The 20,848-nt window shown below is 33.8% G+C and overlaps 1 protein-coding gene and 1 long non-coding RNA gene across 3 annotated transcripts in view; both read right to left on the reverse strand.

Annotated features, from left to right (window-relative positions):
• LOC111504979 (zinc finger MYND domain-containing protein 11) overlaps positions 1-20,402 on the reverse strand; it is a 47,015-nt gene extending 26,613 nt beyond the window's left edge. The window contains exons 1-4 of one of the 2 annotated variants that reach the window (XR_012465394.1): positions 20,118-20,402; positions 13,911-14,100; positions 4,551-4,608; positions 3,957-4,373 (exon numbers count right to left, since the gene is read on the reverse strand). Coding sequence is in view for 1 of the 2 variants with exons in the window: in XM_074175095.1 (XP_074031196.1) it covers positions 3,957-4,373; positions 4,551-4,608; positions 13,911-14,098 (663 nt within the window). In the remaining variant the exon portion in view is untranslated. The remainder of the gene's footprint in view (positions 1-3,956; positions 4,374-4,550; positions 4,609-13,910; positions 14,101-20,117) is intronic. The other variant, XM_074175095.1, reaches the window with a different exon arrangement.
• On the reverse strand, positions 7,448-10,049 carry LOC141482185 (uncharacterized). The gene is made up of 2 exons (XR_012465395.1): positions 8,707-10,049; positions 7,448-8,653 (listed from the first exon to the last, which is right to left on the reverse strand). It is a non-coding gene; the product is annotated as an uncharacterized lncRNA (long non-coding RNA).
• Positions 20,403-20,848: the final 446 nt, after the last annotated feature.

A 20,848-nucleotide genomic window follows, 5' to 3' on the forward strand; every position in this document is an offset into this window, starting at 1 on the left:
AGACGTGTATATAAATTCCTTAGTAAAAATATGGAACAGGCGTCGAAGATAAGACTAAATAATAGTAAGAGGAAAAAAATAAGTGAAATCAGTGCTCATCGGAAATCATCTTCCAGGAATTCATCACAACTATAGTAACATTTTTGCAGCAGCAATTGCTTTACTCTACCATGAAACACTTTATCAGAGGTAATTTGTTTGATCTGCTCTGGTTATTTATTATACAGATTCATGGCATTATACAAAGGGGACTTTTTATATGTCGTTGACTTATGACTTGGAATACGCAAAACATCACCATGACGTGTGTTGTAACTGTGCATGTTGCATTTGTTTCTAGTTCATGGATGTTAGATCTAGCAAATCCAATACATTTAAGAATGTATATGGAGGGAGCCGATAATAATTTTTCCCTAACGAATACTGGTTTACAGCTGTCTCGGTATTCAATGCTGAAAATTAGTCTAACTATGCGCTTTTGTGCTACAAATACTCTGATGAATTAATTACTGTAACCCCATGCTATGATATTGAGCGATATATGTGAATATGCCATAGCAAAATAGATTTCTAGTAGACCTGCTGTGTCCATGCATGATTTCATTTGCCTTAAAGCAAAGTTCTTGTTTAGTTTGTTACAGACATCTTTTATTTGCAGATCCCATGATAAGCTTTCATCCAAGTAAGTTCCTTAAAATTTTACTTCGGTGCTAATCTTTATTTCGTCAATAATTTATAGGTTATCTGGAACATTATTTTTCCTATTATAGAAATTTACTATTACAGTTTTTGTGGAGTTTAATATTGATCTGTATCGCTGACACCAGGAGCTAAAACCGTCGATTATGCATTTTACCTTACTAAGCAGTACATCAATATTTCCCCCTGTAACTGTGATAGTGGTATCATCCGCAAACATGGTAAGGTGACAATCTTTCAGATATTCTGACAAATCATTTGCATACAACAAAAAAAAAGCAATGGTCCAAGCACTGACCCCTGTGGCACTCCAAGCTTAACGTCGTTGCACCTTGATCTAACATTTTCACATTTTACAGTCATGGTACGCCCTTTGAGGTAAGATTCAATCCATTGTAACAAGTTATTCGGGAAACTAAGTTGGGTCAGTTTTGCAATTAGAAATTCAGGAGACACTGTGTCAAACGCTTTTGTTAGATCAAAAAATAAAGACATTACAAAATTATTCGAACCCACTTCTTTGTAGATATAATTCACTAAGTGATATGTTGCAGTTTCAATTGATTTACTCTTTCTGAATCCATGTTGATCTTTGAATAGTATATTATTTTCCGCCAAATAATGCGTAATCCTGTTTGCGACTATTTTTTCAAATAATTTAGACAGTGAGTGAGCAGAGAAAGAGTTTTCTTTTATAACAGCCCAGCTATTGAGTGCAGCCTCACAAATGGAACCGATTTATAATTAATCCAGTCACTAATTCTTAGGCAATAAAGCCAGAGAGGACTGGCAAATGGCAAAGAAGGTGATAGATATGGAGAAAATTAAATAGGCTGTAAACTCATTTTAACCCTATAAGTCGCCGGGACCTGATGGCATATACCCAGTAATGCTTCAAAAGGGACCGGAAGTACTTTTCAAAAAAATTGTGTATAATTCTCAGGGCAAGCTTAGCACTGGGACACATACCAAAAACTTGGAGACTGATCAGGGCCACCTTCATTCCGAAACCTGGGAAAATCGGACAGGACTCGGCGAAGGCTTTGAGACCAATTACTCTCATGTCATTTGCATTGAAAACGCTAGAAAAGCTACTTGACAGGCATATCAGGGACGTATCACTGGCTATCAGACCATTACATCGAGACCAATATGCATACAGATCAGGTATGTCAACAGAAACGGCTCTATGTCGGGTAATAGAAGGAACAAGGAAGTACTTTTAGCTGCTTTCTTGGACTTTGAGGGCGCATTTGATAATAAGTCGTTAGAATCAATCATGAAGGCGTCGAGGAGAAGAGGAATCGATAAGACAAGCTGTAGGTGGATAGACTGCATGCTTAGGGGAAGATTGGTATATACAACTATTATGGGGGAAACAGTCATGGCACGGATAGCAAGGGGCTGTCCTCAGGGGGGGGTTCTATCCCCTCTGTTATGGAACTTTGTAATGGACGAGCTACTATGTCTCTTGGACCATAATGGGTATAAAGCACTGGAATATGCAGACGACTTAGTCATCTTAGCCCAGGGTAAATACAATAATGTAGTGAAGGGATGCATGCAGCAGGCCCTGAACATTATAACAAGATGGACCGAGGAAGAAGGGCTTAACATAAGCCCATCCAAATCGACCATAGTAGCATTCACCAAGAGGACTAAAACGGAGGGTCTCGGACCTCTAAAACTTCGAGGTGAAGTGTCGGGGGAGGTTAAATATCTGGGAGTAATTCTAGATTCCAAACTGACCTGGAACCAACACTTGGACAGGATAAAGAGGAAAGCGGAGGTAGCACTGATGCTCGCTAGACCCACCTATGGAAAAACATGGGGGCTAAAACCAGACATGGTATATTGGCTATACACGATGGTGGTTAAACCCATGATAACATACGCATCTCTGGTCTGGTGGCCAAAGATGAAGTAGGTGACCGCCATCAACAAACTAGGTAAGGTGCAAAGACTTGCATGTTTGGGAATGACGGGAGCAATGAGAACTACCCCAACAGCTGCATTGGAGACACTCCTGAATCTGCCTCCTTTACACTTTGTGATAATGGGGTATGCCAGGATGGGCCAATTCAGACTGGAAAACTCACCTAACTACAAAAGATCGGAGCGAACAGAAATTTCGGAACAAGTGGAGGAGCACATATTGAATATGTGCACGGACCACATGACACCGAAGTACAACTTTAACACAAACTTCACGGCAAAATAATAAGCCGTGAAGAGTGGAAGACCATTATTAATCTCGAAAACATGTTTGGAAAAAACACCTGGTATACAGATGGATCGAAGACCAAACATGGAACGGGAGCTGGAATATACCGAGCGGATAGAAATCTAAACTACAGCTATCCGCTAGGACTATACACATCTGTCTTTCAGGCGGAAGTGCTGAATGCAGCTAGCATCAGTGTGCAAGGCTTATTAAAGTGAGACCTCAAAGAAATGAGCGGATCAATATTTTTACAGACAGCAAGAGCGCACTAGGGGCTCTGACAAACCTGAAGGCGACATCAAAACTGGTCTGGGAATGCCATGAAGAACTGAATGAACTTGCAAACAGGAACAAATTAATTTTGTACTGCATGCCAGGGCATTCAGGAATCACAGGTAATGATAAAGCTGATGAATGCGCTAGAAGCGGATCATCAACTTCATATATAGGTCCTGAACCAGCTCTGGGGGTACCAAAATCATTGTTACGAAATCAGATTAGGACATGGACCAATAAGAAGCACACAGAGTACTGGAAAAAAGTACCTGGCAACAAACACAGTAGAACCTTCATTAGGGAACCGTCCGAGAAAAGAACTGAAGAACTACTTCAATATAGTAGGGATCGGCTCAGAATACTTACAGGGTTACTAACCGGTCATTGTCCCCTTAGAGGACACCTGAATAAAAATGGGGCTGTACAACGGAGACCTCAGCTGCAGATTATGCAACGAAGTGATAGAAACAGCTCTACAAATCTTATGCGAATGTGAGGCACTGAATCACAGGAGGCAGGCTATATATGGATGTACAAAACTACGCCCAAAAGAATATGACAAACATCCAACACGGAACCTGTACAAACTAGTACAGAGAACGAGACCGATGGAATGGGTGTCATGAGAAGATGGGAGAATAAACGCAATAAGCCCAAGAGGCTGCAGTATTTTCTGAAGACTTGGACTAAATGGACAAGTCAGAGAGCTCCCAAGGTAAAAAAAAAGCCAAAGATTCATAAACTGATTCGTACTCACCCAAGCCCTTATCCTGTTCAAGACAAACTTCAGCAAGTAATTGATTTCAGTTTTGCTCATCTCGCAGCTGTTGTCTATCCGATATATGTTGCAGATCGCACACAGTTCTTCGTCAAAAATGATATTGCTCCTGTTGTCTGACTCGTTACTAATCCAAGAACTAGGAGCAGTTAAGTTAGCTTCGTAATGACCCAGAGGCTCGTCGTCATCGCAAATGATAGTGACCGTGTCTATGCTGGACTCTGTAGCAGGTTTCGGGGGAATCCGTACAAAGTTGGTGTTCTTCTGGTTCTCGAACTTTTTTCTCGCTCCCCCTATGCAGTCTTGGTGGAACACTCGATAGCATTTAGCACAGGGGGTTACGTCGCCTGCTAGATGGCATTCAAAGCAATACCAGTCTTTCCCGTCCAGTTCCGTCTAGAAGAGAGGATATTTTGTGATGGTTGAATTGATTTTAATCAAATTGTATATTTATTTTTTAGCAAGGGCTAGATTATTGAACAGTTCTTTTTTTCTTCATTTCCAGTTATCAATTTCTTGTTGACAAATATACGTTTTTTATATCATATTTAACAAAATCGCCATTCTACTCACCGTTTCATGGGTAGGAATTTTGTATGTCTGATTTCCAAGATCGTGTTTTTTATTGGGACTGAAAAAAAAATGTTGAAAGTATTAGAAACGACAGGAAACGGGATAGTATCACAAATTTGAATGACAGATACTTTCGAAATGAATTTATCAATCACTCAATCTAGAAACAGACTTGACAAACACGATCGATAATAAAAATTTCAATAACCGTTATAAAAAATATAAAATATTTGTAGTAAAACATATTTGTATGATTAAAAATATTCCAATGGAAATTTAGCATTTCATAAGTAATTATAAACCTAAACATAAAATCTTGACATTATTCTTTATTATTGAAATTGCTCATATTTAGAATCAGAATCATGTATTCCATCCAAAAAACCTTTGTTTGAAGGTGCTTGACATTAGTTCGGACTTCCATTGTCTAATATGATACAAATTGATTTGAAACCCCTGAAAGAATCTGTGAAAAATAAAAAATTTAGCTGAAAAATAACAATTATATTAAGCATAAAAATTATAATGAATTAACATACAAGCAACAAACAAAAAAAAAGAATATGGAACTATTAACACGAACTGAACTATTAATACGAAGATGACTGTGGATACTAACAATCGAAACGTCATGAAGTAACTTGGTTTGGAATATTTTAATTTTAAATTTTCATTTCTTGTTAATAATTTTTTAATTTTCAGCTCGTATGAATATTTAAATTTTTTTTGTTTGTTGCTACATACAGTCTAGTTCTTTTCTCCTACTTCCGTTTAATGAACATGAACTATTTGTCATGCTCAACAGGAAACTGAAAAATAAATTTCCCTCTGGATTGGATGAAATACCCCATATATGATCGTTAAACGTGTTCTTAAACATATCATGACATTAGTCTATCTCATAAATTTATCATTTGCAAATGGAACATTCCCGCAAGCTTTGAAAACTGGTAAAATTACACCTGTATATAAAAAAGGTGTTTCCTCTCTAATAAGTAACTATCGACCAATTACGGTACCCTCCATCTTTTCCAAAATATTTGAATCATCATTCTTAGAGAGATTGTTATCTTATCTCAAACATTTCAATATCATAACTGCGGATCAACATGGTTTTGTGCAAAATAAATCGACCACAACTGCAATACACTCATATGTTCTTGAAGTCATTAAATGCATTGATGCGGGTGAGTGCCCTATTGGGGTATTTTGCGACCTGAGCAGGACGTTCGATTGCATCAGTCACACAATCTTATTGAATAAACTATCTCGATACGGTATCCGATGTGTCACTTATGAATGGATAAAAAGTTTTTTGAGTAAACGTAACAATCGTGTCACTATTGGTAACCATATGTCATCGTGCAATGATTATTCTGAAGTAGGTGTTCCTCAGGGTTCGGTTCTAGGACCTACTTTATTTATACTTTATATCAACGATATTGTGAAGATATGTGATAGCTCAATCATTGTTTACGCTGATGATACATCAGTTATTGTATCAGATAGGGATGAAAATTGTATACGTCAGAAATGTAAAAAAATTTCCTTTGATATGGCTCAGTGATTTAGAGCCAACTCTCTTCATCTAAATACAAATGAAACAAAATGTATACGCTTTCACAATAGACAAAAAGAAGCTAGTGTAGTTGATTTCGGAGACTTACAGTCAGTTGATAAGAGCGTCCGATTTCTTGGATTATATATAGACGAACATATTTCCTGGGGAGAACACTGTAAAATCTTAATCAATAAATTGAATTCTATTTCCTATCAATTACGTAATTTGAGATCAGTTCTGTCGAATAATCAGTTGCTGATGCATAGACCTTGTATATATGCCCAAGTGGACTCCAGACTTCGATATGCCATCTCCCTCTGGGGAAGGTCTTCGAGAGCTAATGACGTATTTGTTGCACAAAAGAGAATACTCCGAGTAATGTTTAGTCTATCCTCTCGACAAAGCTGTGTTGATGTATTCAAAACATGTAAAATCATGACGCTACCATCACTCTTTATCTTTGAAGTTTGTGTGTATATATTTAGTAACTATAACAGTTTTTCAACCAGATCTAGCATTCATAAACATGACACAAGAATAAAAAATCAGCTGAATATACCCTTTTCTAGGGCCCAATTATCTAAAAACTCTCCAAACTCACTAGGTCCTTTATTATTTAATAAATTACCAGACTATGTAAGAGAGAGTCGAACCTTAACATGTTTTAAAAAAAGTCTTAAACATGTTTTATAAGAGAGAGGACATTGTTAGATCAAGATCTTCAGATGATGTGGTGCTGCAGGTTTTTCCGGGTTTTCCTGCAGCTGAAAAAGCAAATGCGCCACTGGAATCAATGAAGTCGCCCCGGAGCGCCAATTAATTTTTATTGTTGTTTTTATTTTATTTTTATCGTTGTTTTAATAAAACGAAAAAATTTTTTAATCGATAGATGATATTATAAAGTCGATCAGGCACTATAATAAGTATTTTTAAATCCTTTATGATTTGTCTGTTATTTGTGTATTTAGGTGAATATATGTATATATGTCTGTATATGTATATATGTGTTACACAATTATTCTATACTATAGATGAACGACTATAGTATATGCAAATTTACTGTTTTGTTATATACAATTTCACTGAATGTTATCATGTTCTGTTAATTTTAGATGAACGACTACTCCTATACAATACTTGTATTGTCCTTCTGGAGAATAAAGAATTATTATTATTATTATTGCTTGTATGTTATTTCATTGTAATTTCAGTTTTTTGCTTAATGTAATTGTTATTTTTCAGCTAATCTAAATTTTTTACAGATTCTTTCAGGGATTTTAAATCAATTTATATCATATTAGACAATGGAAGTCCGAACTAATGAAATGCAAAAAACTTTGTTGGGTCTTTTCATCCCAAGACTTTTTTGTTTGTTTATTTATTCGGTATAAACGGCAAACCCTAAGTTACAACGTTGTAAAATATACATGTATAAAAATATACTTCAATTCAAAAACAGTTACAGAATTTGTACGAATATTAAAATATATAAAATAAAAAGCAACCTGAAAAATAAATGCTAAATAAAAAAATTATAACTAACACCAGCACTAAAAACTAACAAGGCATAAATCTATAGACTAAACACAGAATTGACTGCAGACTTCTTGAAGACCTCCAAGGAGTTAGTAAACAAATCAAGTTCTGATGCATTAGCTTCCCTAAACATTCTTGACATTGGACTATTGAATCCATTATTGGTAGAATGTAAGTTCTCAACGAAATCATCTCTTTCATCCCTTGTTACTCTTTGCTTGACTCTCAGGCCAACCAAAGAGAGAAGTTCTGGGCAATTGATTTATCCTGACAATAATTTAAATAGGAATATTAGGTCAGCCTGAACCTGTCTCTTTTCCAATGTGGTTAGATGTAGTGTAGAAAGAATATCGGTATACTTATGTCGCTGGTCGATTTGAAAGCCCATTTTGTAGGCAGTACTATGCAAACATTTATTTTGAACCTTTTCCAGTGACGTTTTGTACACCTTGTCGGGTCTTTGGATCAATGTCAATTACATCACAAACATTTATGCAATAAAACAAACACAAATTACATAAGCATAGAAAAATGTAATAATTTTTTCCTAGTTTCATAAAAAAACTCGTTTGCACCAAAAAATCAAAAACCTACTTTTTACTGTCAATGTTTTCAAATGTTAACATTCTGAAATATTGATGTATCCTGCTTTTCAACTGGAGGTTGCCTAGAGGTAATTTGCAACAATATTTTTCATAGTGCTTCAAAATTTGGAGTGTGTAGTGTATGTATTCTTTAAGCTCATTTTATGGGAAAGAAAGTTTTTCGCTTTTTACTTCTCTTCCAAAGAAACGCAGATAGCAATTAGTTTCAAAATATACTCTTCAAAAAGATGTGCAGATCATTGAAATTAATTGCTCTCCCTTTTCTTTGGAAGACTACATATTTTTTTTATAAAAATGGAGAAGTAGAAATCTAAAACCTGTCTTTCCCAAAAATTAATCTCGCTTATTTGATGCTTTTGTGCCTACAGATATCGGTCCCTTTGACACCAGATCATAATATTCTGGAAATAGGTTTCTTTGTAAATATCATAACAACAATACTTTTATTATTTACCATTTCTATAAATCACATATGACATACTGCTTCCATTGAATAAAGACAGAGTAATGGAATCAACTCTGCAAATACAGTTTTGCAGGTCTACCTGTTTGCCATTTTAATTATAGCTCTTATTGCCTTTTTTATGCAAAACAGAGACGTTGTTCTGCTGGTATTGCTCCCCATAGTAATATGACAAACTTCACGGATTAAATACATACACTACCTATATAACAAAAAAAAAACTAAAAAAATGTTGATGGTTAAAAATTATCTCAGTACAATTCCATAATAGTAAGCACTAAATTCTCCAAAATATTATTACATCAAAACGAAAACATTATTTTCAAGGTTGTGATTCTATATTATTCATCATCATTTTCTCATCTGTTTACTATAATTTCCGTACGCCACTGCAAGAGACAAATTTAGGCAAAAGCGTCAATCATTTCTGACAATTCAGTGCCTACTATTTTGGAATTATAGTATAGTGACATAAAACCTCAATTATTCATTTCTCAAAAAAAAATGTACTTTGTTTTTAAATCTCTTTATGGATATTGTATTTTCTATTCTTTCTGGTAACTGATCATAAATAATAATACTTTCCAAATTGTCTGATGTTTCCGGAATTTTTAGCCGTGTCCTGCAGGTTTTCATACCTGACGTTTGCTGCGATACCCCTAGAGAATACCTTGTACCGTGTAGTTGTAATAATAATAATAATATCATTATTTTTTTGGTTGAAAAGTACAGTTGAAAGAAATCAATGCACACTAAACAAAGAAAATATCAAGTCCAAAGGTAAATATAAAAAACATATAAATGTAAATAGCTGCATATAACCACATTATAAAAGTCAGTTAAAATAATATAAACAACACTATAACACAAACAATCTAAAAGTATTGATAACCATCCATAAGTAATACAAGTAACAGAAGTAAAAATGTAAATACTAGGCTATAAAAAAAGTGAATATATTATAAACAACACACAATTTCTCAAGTATTCTGTGATTCAAAGCAAAACACTTAAGAGTAAACACTATATTCAAATTTGCTAAAGCTGAAGGTTAGTTGATTTTTGAATTCTTGAATGGTGTAACAAGTCCTTTGAATTAGCATTTTTTTCTGCTGACTTTTGAATTCACCTATATTTGGGGAGTTCTTAAGAGTTATTGGAAGCATATTATATAATTTACACCCACTGAACTCTACGCTTTTTTCACACAAAGAAGTTCTATGAGTGTTTGATAAGTTTAGATCTTTAGAACGAGTATTGTGGTTATGTTTTAGAAGAGAGGACTGAAAATTGTGTGAGAGAGACACGAGATGGGTAGTTGCCTGGCGGGAATAACTGATATATACCGACTTAGCAAAAGCCTTTGATAAGGTCAACCACAATATCTTGATAAAGAAATTGCATGCATATTCTTTTTCAGAAAACTTGTCATCTTTACTCAAGTCGTATCTTTCGAATCGCGAGAATTTTGTGAAATTCAACGATAGAAAATCAAATACCTTCGTAACATCTTCGGGTGTACCACAGGGCTCAATACTAGGTCCTTTGCTCTTTGTTATGTTTGTCAACAATATATCTAATTATATTAGGTATACAAAATTTGTGTTATACGCTGATGACTTGAAAATTTACAGATCCATCAAATCATTTGAAGATACTGATTTCATACAAAATGACATTATCTCCATATCTGCTTTCTGTAAGGATAATGACCTGGCTTTGAATGTATCCAAATGTAGAATAATAACTTTTACCAGGAAAAGAAACCCTTTCAAGAGACTCTATAACATTGATAATATTCCTATCGAGAGAGTCAATGAAATCAAGGATCTAGGTGTAGTGTTTACTTCAAACTTCAACTTCAATGAACATATTGAAAGACTGCAAGCAGAATGTTTCAGACGGCTTGGATTCATCCTCAGGACTTGTCATGAATTTACCTTTAAGACTTATAAAGTACTTTTTAATTCTTACATTCGTTCAAAACTTTAATATGCGTGTGTAATATGGTCACCCCAAACGCTGACGCATTCTGATATGCTGGAAAAAGTACAAAAACGATATCTCAGGTCAATGTATCTAAAAAAATATGGAATATACCCTTTTATGATATCCTATGTAAAACAAATGGAAGATTTTAATTTAAGCACCCTTAAAAAACGTCGAGAAAATTTTCAAATATTATTCATATTCAATTTATTACGAAACAACATTTTTCTTCCCGATGTACTCGCTTCCATCAATTTCCGTATACCAGATATCCGCCTGAGGCGAAGAGATTGCATATTTCATAACTTCAACGTAAATTCTCCAGTTGATTGCTCCTTGATAACTACAAACAAATTAGTTGAAAACACTGATATCGATATTTTAAACATTACCCCAACCAATCTCAGATCTCTGTTATTCTCTATTCAATAAGAATGAATTAATGTTACATGTTTCTTTTATTTTTACAGATATGACAAATATATTATGAATTTACACACTAGCCCGTTTCTATTTCCTATATTTTTTAACACATATTTGCACACATATATTGCATTATAGGGATTTTATATTTATAATAATTTTATTGTCGATTGTATCTTTTTATCTATATATGTGTTAGGTTTAGTGTAGTTTGGGTACTGTGTATATGTAATTGGACTCTATCTGTATATATTCAGGATAAATGAATAAATGAAATAAATGAATTATCATTCTAAAAATGTATGTACATATATATGTTTTATGTGTTCGTACTTATTTTTATTGACATACCATCATACCTACTGATTGGTAATTGTTAGTTAGTCTTAGTTTTGATACTCTATTTATAAGATATTATCTTCGATATTAAAGTATATTTCACCCCGACTTCATATGATTATGACTATGATTATATTTATATGTTTATAATTGTATTTATTTTTATATTAATGTATTTATATTTACATTTTGATTTATATATATTTATGTTTGTATGTATATTACTTATATATTTAGGTTTTATGTTTATATGTGCTAGGAATCACACGTTAAAAGGTAAGACCTCGTTAGTCCTTAGCTCGCACAAGTTTCTCGACTTCTGAGAGTTGTCGTTCGTATGGGGACGACAGCTGATTAACGGAAAAACAGATTTTAAACAGATTTTTAAACAGATATTTACTATCCATTCTGTATAACACGCTTTGTCAACAAGATTTATTCTTGGACAATAAAGCATATTTTGATTTGATTTGAAAAGGATTCGTGCTGTATTACTTAAAACCGCTTCGTAAATAAGCCATTATTTCTCGAGGATAAAAAATTGTTATTGTGGGTTAACCCTAAGAGACATATACCATCGCGGTCTTTTTGTTGACCTCTTTAAGGTCAACAAAAGTATAGTGTATTTTCTGATCTATTTTGTAGGGTTCAGCCAGTGTTTGCAATGTAAGCGCAAAAAAATGTGTTAATTCACATCACATTAGAAACATCTGAAATGATCAGTGTTTCTCTACTATATTATGCATGCTATATACAGCTTGTCAAATCTAGGAAGGGTGTAACGTGTTTTTAATAAAATTCTAAAAAGTTTCAAAATACTAGGGTGGCACCGCGAAAGAACACTCTGAAGATGTATTAAGTATCGTCACACATGCCAATTCATTTATTTCGTTCTCAGGTTAGAATGAACGATTTCAATTGTGGCCTGGGTCTGCGAATCTTATGGAAAAAATTAACTACAAAAAAAACCGTATCGTATATTTTGGTCGACGGAACAGTGACCGTGTAGATTTTGGATAAATTGGATGAATGGTGCCTATAACGTATTATTGTTAATTCTTCACTATTTCATTCCAAATCGCCGATTTTCATTTTGGGTTATAGTGTTTTCTGAATATCGCCGGATTTTCTTTAATAATAGAGGATAAGTCTATGGCGTATCAGTATTCTACGTCTCAGGGTTTCATCGGGTTTTTGCACATGAGGTGAGTTGTCTCAAATTATATTCCGTTTTATACCACGTTTTGTCTCGATCAGACTGTAACACTTTCAATGGCTTTTTAGGCGTTTTATGATACCGTTTCGACATGTATTTCCAATTCTCCCGAGGAATAGGAGTTTGTGGTAGTCTTCGAGGTAATAAAAGGGTTAGATACTAATTTTTTGGAACTAGGAAGAACGAGTTCTATTTATCTTCGATCTAACATAAGACACCTGATACGGGAACTGATGAAGTCTTACCCTATCTCGTTTGGATTCGCATAAGGACATAGTGATGAGTACCACCCAGTGGATGTTTCTTTTTTTCTACCTAGTGCACTTGCTGTGCATGAACAATCCGAGTATTTTTTTGCCTTAAAGCCTTATAGAATTTATATATACTTGTTTAGCTTGATTTAGTTTCACTAATAAGCAGGTGTGTTCTAAGATGAAGACTGATTTTTATAGACTTTATTCTGGAACCGTTCTCTTGAGAGTTTTTCTTTGTCTTTACCTCTAAATTTTGTATAACTTCTATTATAATATATTTACCGCTATTATAAAGACCTATTTATACCATTCATCTATTTTTTTTCATTTCAACTAACTTATAGTTTAGCAAGAGGGCCAATTGGATTTAGTGATTTCAGCTTTAAGAGAGGTGTATGTTTTATTTTGTTGTAAATCACTTGGCGCCCTCTCATGCGTTTTCTTGTCTTATAATAATAATAAGACTCACACCCGACTACACTGAGATATTAATCGGTTCATACACCTAAACTGTTCTATCGCTTACTAAGAAAAGACAAAAATCACTTAACAAGAGACTTGGGAATTCTCTCGCATATCTAGTGAGCGAGACCATAACGGAATTAAGAAAAATCTTCCTATATTTGACAAGCTGTCAAAGCTGTACATATTCTCTCAAGCTTACTCTTGAATCATTCTATCTTTAAAAAAAAATTAAAATCTGTTGCATAGTGTTAAAGATCTAAAAAGATACAGAGTCAGACAGCAGAAAGCAAAAACAATATTTTTTTACTACAGATAATGGAGAATGCTCAATTGAATTGAAATAAATGAATAGAATATTTTATTATAACATTTTTAACAATTGATAAATCACTAGTTATGAAAAATTTTCATGATGTGAAAAATGTGAATACATAATATATAAGAAAAACGACAGTAACCTTTTGCTACTACATAACTTCACTAATTTTCTTTATTTTTGTATTACTTACAGTATCAGTTTCTCGTTCACAGCCTGCTTTACATACAGTTCCACTTGAGCCACCGTATAATTATCTATATTTTGAAGATATCTAATGATTTTCGTAACATCCGCCGAGACTCGGGAATGATTTGCAGTCCTTATAGCATTCCAAATCCGCTTCACATGAATCGGGTCAACATGTCGTCTGATCGGCATATCTAAAAAATTATAAAACTATAGCTTATCAACTGGTGTCAAAAATTTGTGCAGATATTTAAGTTTCAGACAAAATGTTTTGAGAAAGTCTGGCCTAGTTAGAAATTTATTTTGTGAAAAACCATAGATAAAATTCAGGATAGGCTGCTCCCATCGCTTTTGGAAAAAAAATGTGTGTACTGATGATGATGATGTTTTGACATGTAGATTATGAATCTGAAAGACAAAATTGGTGCTCTCCCTCATTTCCACAATTACAACCCTTCAAAGATCCGAAACTTTTCAACCTTCTTTTTGTAAAATACTTATTATAAAATTACAAGTATTAATTCGACACATCATTTTCACATCATTTAGCACCTTCTACGACATTTTTCAGTTAAATAATTAACCTTTTTCATAAAAAAGCTCGATTCAACAATGGATTCGTTTTCTGGTGGCTTCTGTAGATGCAGATGTAGATCATATACTAGTGACATTTCGGAAAAAGAGGCTCTGTCAATTAATAAAGTTCTTTATAGGAAAAATGTTGATATTCAAACCGAAACGAGTCAGAGAAGGTGAAATAAGATATGAAGGTGATGAGGTGAATAAATACTTGTAATTCTATAGTTTGTACTATCAGACGTGTGACAAGTAGAGTATACGAATATCACCTTGCTGTCCAAAAATCAGAACCATCCTCAGCCCTGTCCAAACATCATCAAGAAACAGGACACAACATAGACTTTGCGAACACCAAGACCATCGTCACAGCGAAAACACTACAAGCTTGGATAATTCGTGAGGCCATCGAAATCAAAAAGCGAATTTCCTGCCTGAACAAACGTGATGACGGTCAGAGACTTCCAACTACCTGGAAACCCCTAATTTACCGATGCTTACCCCCCACCAAGACGTCCGGTGATGGTAATCACCCGAAGAATATTAAAGTCAGATAGAAGACAGAATAGAAGACAGATAAAAAACAAAATAATTAAAGTTTTTCACAATGAAAAGGATATCAAAATTCCTAAAAGGAATATTAAAGTTATTGGAAATATTAAAACACGGTTAAAAGATTCTACACCTGATTTGAAAAAAATTAAACGTTGTTTACAATATACCATCTAATAATTGTGATTTAAATTATATGGGAACAACTTCCAGGACATTATCAAGCAGAATAACTTCACACAAAAGTAATATAAGATTAAACAAAAATTCATGGACACTAGCTCAACATTCTATTGAAACAGGACACAAAATTAAATTTGATCAAGCAAATGTTTTATATTCAGAAGAAAATACGTCCAAGAGGCTTTTTCACGAAATGGTCCTAATTAAAAAAAATTCTAATATGAATAAAAAAACAGACATTGAAAATCTAAGTACAATTTACAATTATTTACTAGACACAGATAAATCTCGGTAATATTCTGAATTTAAAATATTCACACGTTGTATGAAATTCATTCAATGAGCATTTATGAAATAGAAATCTTTTCAATGATAATGTTACTCTTGTCAATACAGTAAGCTTTGAACATGACATTACCAATATCAGATATCTGAAAATTATGACATTAACATCAAAACATCAAAATTTTCATCAACATTCAATTTTCAATTGTAAAACTAAGGATACTTGTAAGTATTGTCCATTTATTTAGTTCTTTTCTATTGTATTTCATTTCACGTCTCTATTCAGAGACGAAAGCTTGGCGATTTGTGAAATAGAGTAAATTTGTTTTTTGAACATGTCTGACTGAAAATCATTATATGTTACGTATGTATATGTATCACAAATATCAGTAGTTGTTTTCGCCAAAAACTAGAATTTTCTAATCTATTAAATTTTAGGTCAGTGTGATTGTTCCAGATCACTTTATCACAATAGTGACACCTGCTAGTTTACCAGTTTGTTCATTTGAATAATTTAAAATTGTAATAAGCTTTATAGTATTCATATTAAAATATGCTCATATATGTACAGTGTGGACAAACGAATTGAAACAGAAACATCATCAATATCATAGGAATATGCAAAGATCCGTAAATTTTATATTGGAGGGGAATTCATATCCGGTATTTTCAATTCTTCCACTTCCCAAATGAGAGTCACACTAACCCCTAAACGTTTAAATAGTTTGGGACCCAAATAAAAAGCCCTTAAAATTCTCTTTGGAGTAGTCTTGGAATTTTGAAATTCCGGCAAATAGTTTTGTGAAAAATACATTTGAAAATTATGTATTATTATAATGAAGATGATCAAAACGTTCTTACACATTCCAACACAGTTCCAGGGTCATTCGACAGTATTCGAAAAACAAATCTTTGTCGCAAATAATACAGTGATTGTTTTCTATGAATAGTACTTATTCCCAAAAAAAAAACAAGAGACATCCAGTAACTTCGGAGGTGCACCATTTCAGTGGAAATGTCAAATTACCTTCATCATACTGTGGACTCGACTAACATTATTCCTGGGACTGAAGTGAAAGAAGTGGTAGCATTAAATGGCCTCAAAGTTCACCAGACTTGTTGCACTTTTATATAACAAGCAATTTTTTTCACGTATATGCAAGCTAAAGGTAAAATAAGAAAGTTTTAGTGAAACAGTAATTAAAATTACTGGAGTTTTTTCCCAACACCAAATCGCTATTTTTAACACCTCGACAAGTGTTTCGATCACCAATAAATAGCGTTAGCTTCGCGATAGTTTCTAGTTTAATCTTCCTCTTGAAGATGATCACTTGGTGATCGAAACACGTGTCGAGGTGTTAAAAATAGCGATTTGGTGTTGGCATAGAACTCCAGTAATATTCATTACTACATCATAAGTTCCAAACAGTGCATCATAAGAAACAGTAATTGATGAATGTGAAATTTAATTCAAGATATTGAATCTATTTATCATTTTCGTTTGGCCACCCTGTAATACAAAACTTATTGGTTCTTTTTCCAGATAAAATATGAAAAATGATTTTTCTTAAAGTAAACATTCTATGAGCTTCTGCAAACTTATCAAAATGAATGATAGCATATATTTGGATGAAAACATTCTTCTAACATTACAAAAACTACATTAGATAAAGGATATACATAGTGCATGATACTTTTTTTGATAGCTTTGAAGATAGATTGTTAACATGTACATCCTACTTTAAACAATTGGTAGTAGGGTTAGTAATCTTGTTGATTCAGAAAAAGGAACATTATTTAAAGTTAATGTTGAAGAATCATGAGATGTAATTGAAAAGCTGCTGAAGTTATTCTGGTATTCTGGTATAGCTTTGTATCATCAGAATATGGTCGAGTTACGACTAGTTTAATCTGTTTTAAAAGATCATTTATACATTAGAAACACTATAAGTGCCAGTATTGACCTCCTATTCTAACAATTTTTCACTTTATTCATATTTATATATGTAAATTAATAAGTGGTTTGACCCTAAGGCAGACTGATGTACCTCTCGTTTCATAATCTAGGTTTTGCATCAGAATATGATAGACAGGGGGTAATTAAAAACAAAAAATAGACCTTCGAATAGATCACTAATGGATTTAAGCAAAAAACCATCACTGTTGGACAATTTTCATAAACTTATTTTCTTATTAATCACAAGATATTTTCAATTATTATGAAAGAAATTATTTCAAGAGACATGGGTCTAACATTCTTGGAAGATAATTGTCTTCTTCAAATACATCTATATAAATACCAGTGGAAAAATCTTAGTTAATCCAGCTAGTGAGCAATTTTAATACAATATATGAAGTCATTTTTATGATTTCACTTTTCATATCAACAGAAAATAGTCATCTGTTATTACAAAAAAAAAAGTTACAAGATAATTGAAATCATTTATATTGAAACAAGTTCTATTTGTTTTTGGTAGATAAGTTAAAATGGTTTCGGCAGCATCGGAGAAATAATCATTAGTAGTTATTTGACTTGAGTGTTATAAAAATTAATATTTTAGAACATTCATATATTCCTCCACTAAAAAAAACAAATATCACTCATACCAAACACTCACTAATACATTTAAAGTGTATTGTTTTCTTCATATTCATTTTCAAAGCCACAAATAGAAAAACGCCCTGTGCAACAAATGACCTGTATCAATTACACATAAACTCAATTGTCGTAGCAGTACCTGCTTGATAACATATACAGTTATGATTATCAAAACCCACATAAACCTTTAAAAGCCAAAGATGTGGGTATGTCTCAACTGAGGAGATAAATCAAAGTTAGTACTGATGCAAACAAGACTGAGGTAGTGTAAAAATGTTTCAATCATTTGCAGTAATAGGCACTGCCCTAACATTTGTGGGAATAGTGTACACGTTCATTTTTGTTCGATTGATTCTGAAAAACTTCAAGAATAATGAGACCCTCCAATCTTTATCAGAATCTTTAGTGACTGTGTTTATTGGCATATTCTACTTGTACTCTGCGATGATACTTGCAAATAACAGGCCTGAGAATCCGGCTACAAACTTCACAAACACCATTGATGATATTGTAACCAGGAATGATACGTTTGAAACATACTATCAAGCTATCAGTGTTGAGAATCCTACCACAGCCGAATCTAAACCAGAGAGTGATCCAACTGAAGAAGGCATCACTCCCGTGTCTGAGGATACCAATTTCCCCAACGATGTCGAAGAAGTAAAGGAATCATTGCCAGGGGTAAGCAAAACAGACCAATTCCTCGTGAACTATCAGAAATTCATTCAAACCATGATGAAAGAGAAAATGGCGAACTCTTCAACTTCTAACCAAACTTTTGTAGTTATGACAAATCCCCCTTCGAAATCAAGGACAAGAAGAGACATAAAACTTGAGGGAGAAACGCCTGGCTGCTACTACGAGTTTTTCCTGCAGAATGCGTTGTTACTGTACTCATTCATGCACTGCTTGATTACACTTCTGAACAAAACCCTGTACTGCAAAAATTGCATTACCATGCATGAAGCCCTAGAAAGCAAAGCCCACTCAACAAAACCTGGTGATCAGAAAATAGAACAGGACAGCAACAGTGAGTCCAATGATTCCTCTGCCCCAGTAGGACCACTGTTCGCAAATGAGGAACCAACCACCACTGTTGATGGCCCCAATCTGAAGCTGTTTGAAGCGAAAATTGTTAAATCCCAGTCAAATAGCAGAACTCAAATGAAACAGCCTGTCAAGCAAGCAACTACTGCAGATGAGAAAGTCGAAAAGCCACAGAAATACAAATTCATTCTGGAAATTTTTTTCATGTGGACTCTTCCAGTGGTGTGCGTTATAATTTTGTACTGTATAACTAAGCTGGAACCTGTTGAAAATTTTGGGTACGATGTGAACTTCCTAAATGCTATCAACTTCACATCAACTCAATCTGACCCTAATTTGGCAAATTTAGTAAAAAGCCCTGTGAATTTCTCGCAAGCAAATGCTACAGAGGTGGACCAAATAATAAATAATGTGTACGACATCGTGAGCCAAGTCCGAGAGAATGTTTCTAAGAAAACAACTAATTTCACTCCCATGATGATAGATATTGTGTACTTTATCAAACCAAATCAAAGACACCCTAAAGAGGTTGAAAACAGCTGTCCCAAGATAGATACTTCTGTAAAGTTATTCTACTTTTTTATATTCATAGCTGCATACTTTGGAGTCATTTTATATGCAAAAATTATTCAAACTTCCGCTGAATCTAAGCAAATCGACAACGCTCAGCACCAGAAAAACAGTTTGTTGAGTTTCTCGATACTGTGGCTGCCTAGTGTGCTGGAGTTATTCTTTAGGGCATATGTGAATGAAAGCAAATCCAATATCCTTACTGATCTGTTTCTAGCTCTGGGGAACACTAATAGAATCTACACAATGGCTTCAAATCACTTCCAATCTAAAAAGTATTTGAACAAACCTAATTTTGTTAACCCACTCGTATAAATAGCACATAGTTACTCTAAAAATATTATAATAAACATAAATAAAGATATCTTATTATATAGAAAAACTCACTGAAATACCTACTTGCAATACTTTCCAAATCACCTGTTTATGTCAAGAAGGATAGTGATTATCCGTTTGTGTGTGTGTATGTATACAAACACCTTCAACAATCGCAACGGAGGTGTAATAATAACTTGTCCAGTTCCATTTCCTTGACTGTACATAGATAAGGAGATTAATCAATCATATTTATATCCAACGAGATTTATAACCAAATCTTTGTTTATCGTCTAGCTAGAATGAAAAAATTCATTCCGACCAACATACAAAAATTAATAAGATTGGTTCCTTTGAGAAGTGGCGTAAAAAAATTAGTGTACGCCTTTGAACTGTCAATTGTGAGATATGTCAGTCTTGCCAAGTATCATTATTAAACTGTGACTGACAGTACTGTGACCTCAGAACAATAATGTCTTATTATTACTCTGAGACTGTGACCATTTTAAACTAGGATCCAAAAACAACACAGGCAGACAGTACTGTTTCCACCCACCATATTAGAGATGGCACTGAACAGTTAAATTTGAAGAACTTGTTCGAACTGTTCCAGTTCTTATCGAAAACCGGTTCTTTTTAACTATTCATGTTCACCTATTCTTAAATGACGTCTCATCTTACGTCATGGTCACTTTTTAGCGTTCGGTTCCGAGTGGTTCTGGATTTCCGTACTTTCCCTCCATTCGTCTTGTTGTTCTAGAGGTTTAGTAACAGGCTGAATTTTAATGTAAAATAAATAAAAGTTCGAGCCATAT

This window comes from Leptinotarsa decemlineata, unplaced genomic scaffold (genome assembly GCF_025532065.1).
Source record: "Leptinotarsa decemlineata unplaced genomic scaffold, Ldec_3_MD MMD2_tig00000882_RagTag_RagTag, whole genome shotgun sequence".
Classification (NCBI taxonomy): Eukaryota; Metazoa; Arthropoda; class Insecta; order Coleoptera; family Chrysomelidae; genus Leptinotarsa; species Leptinotarsa decemlineata.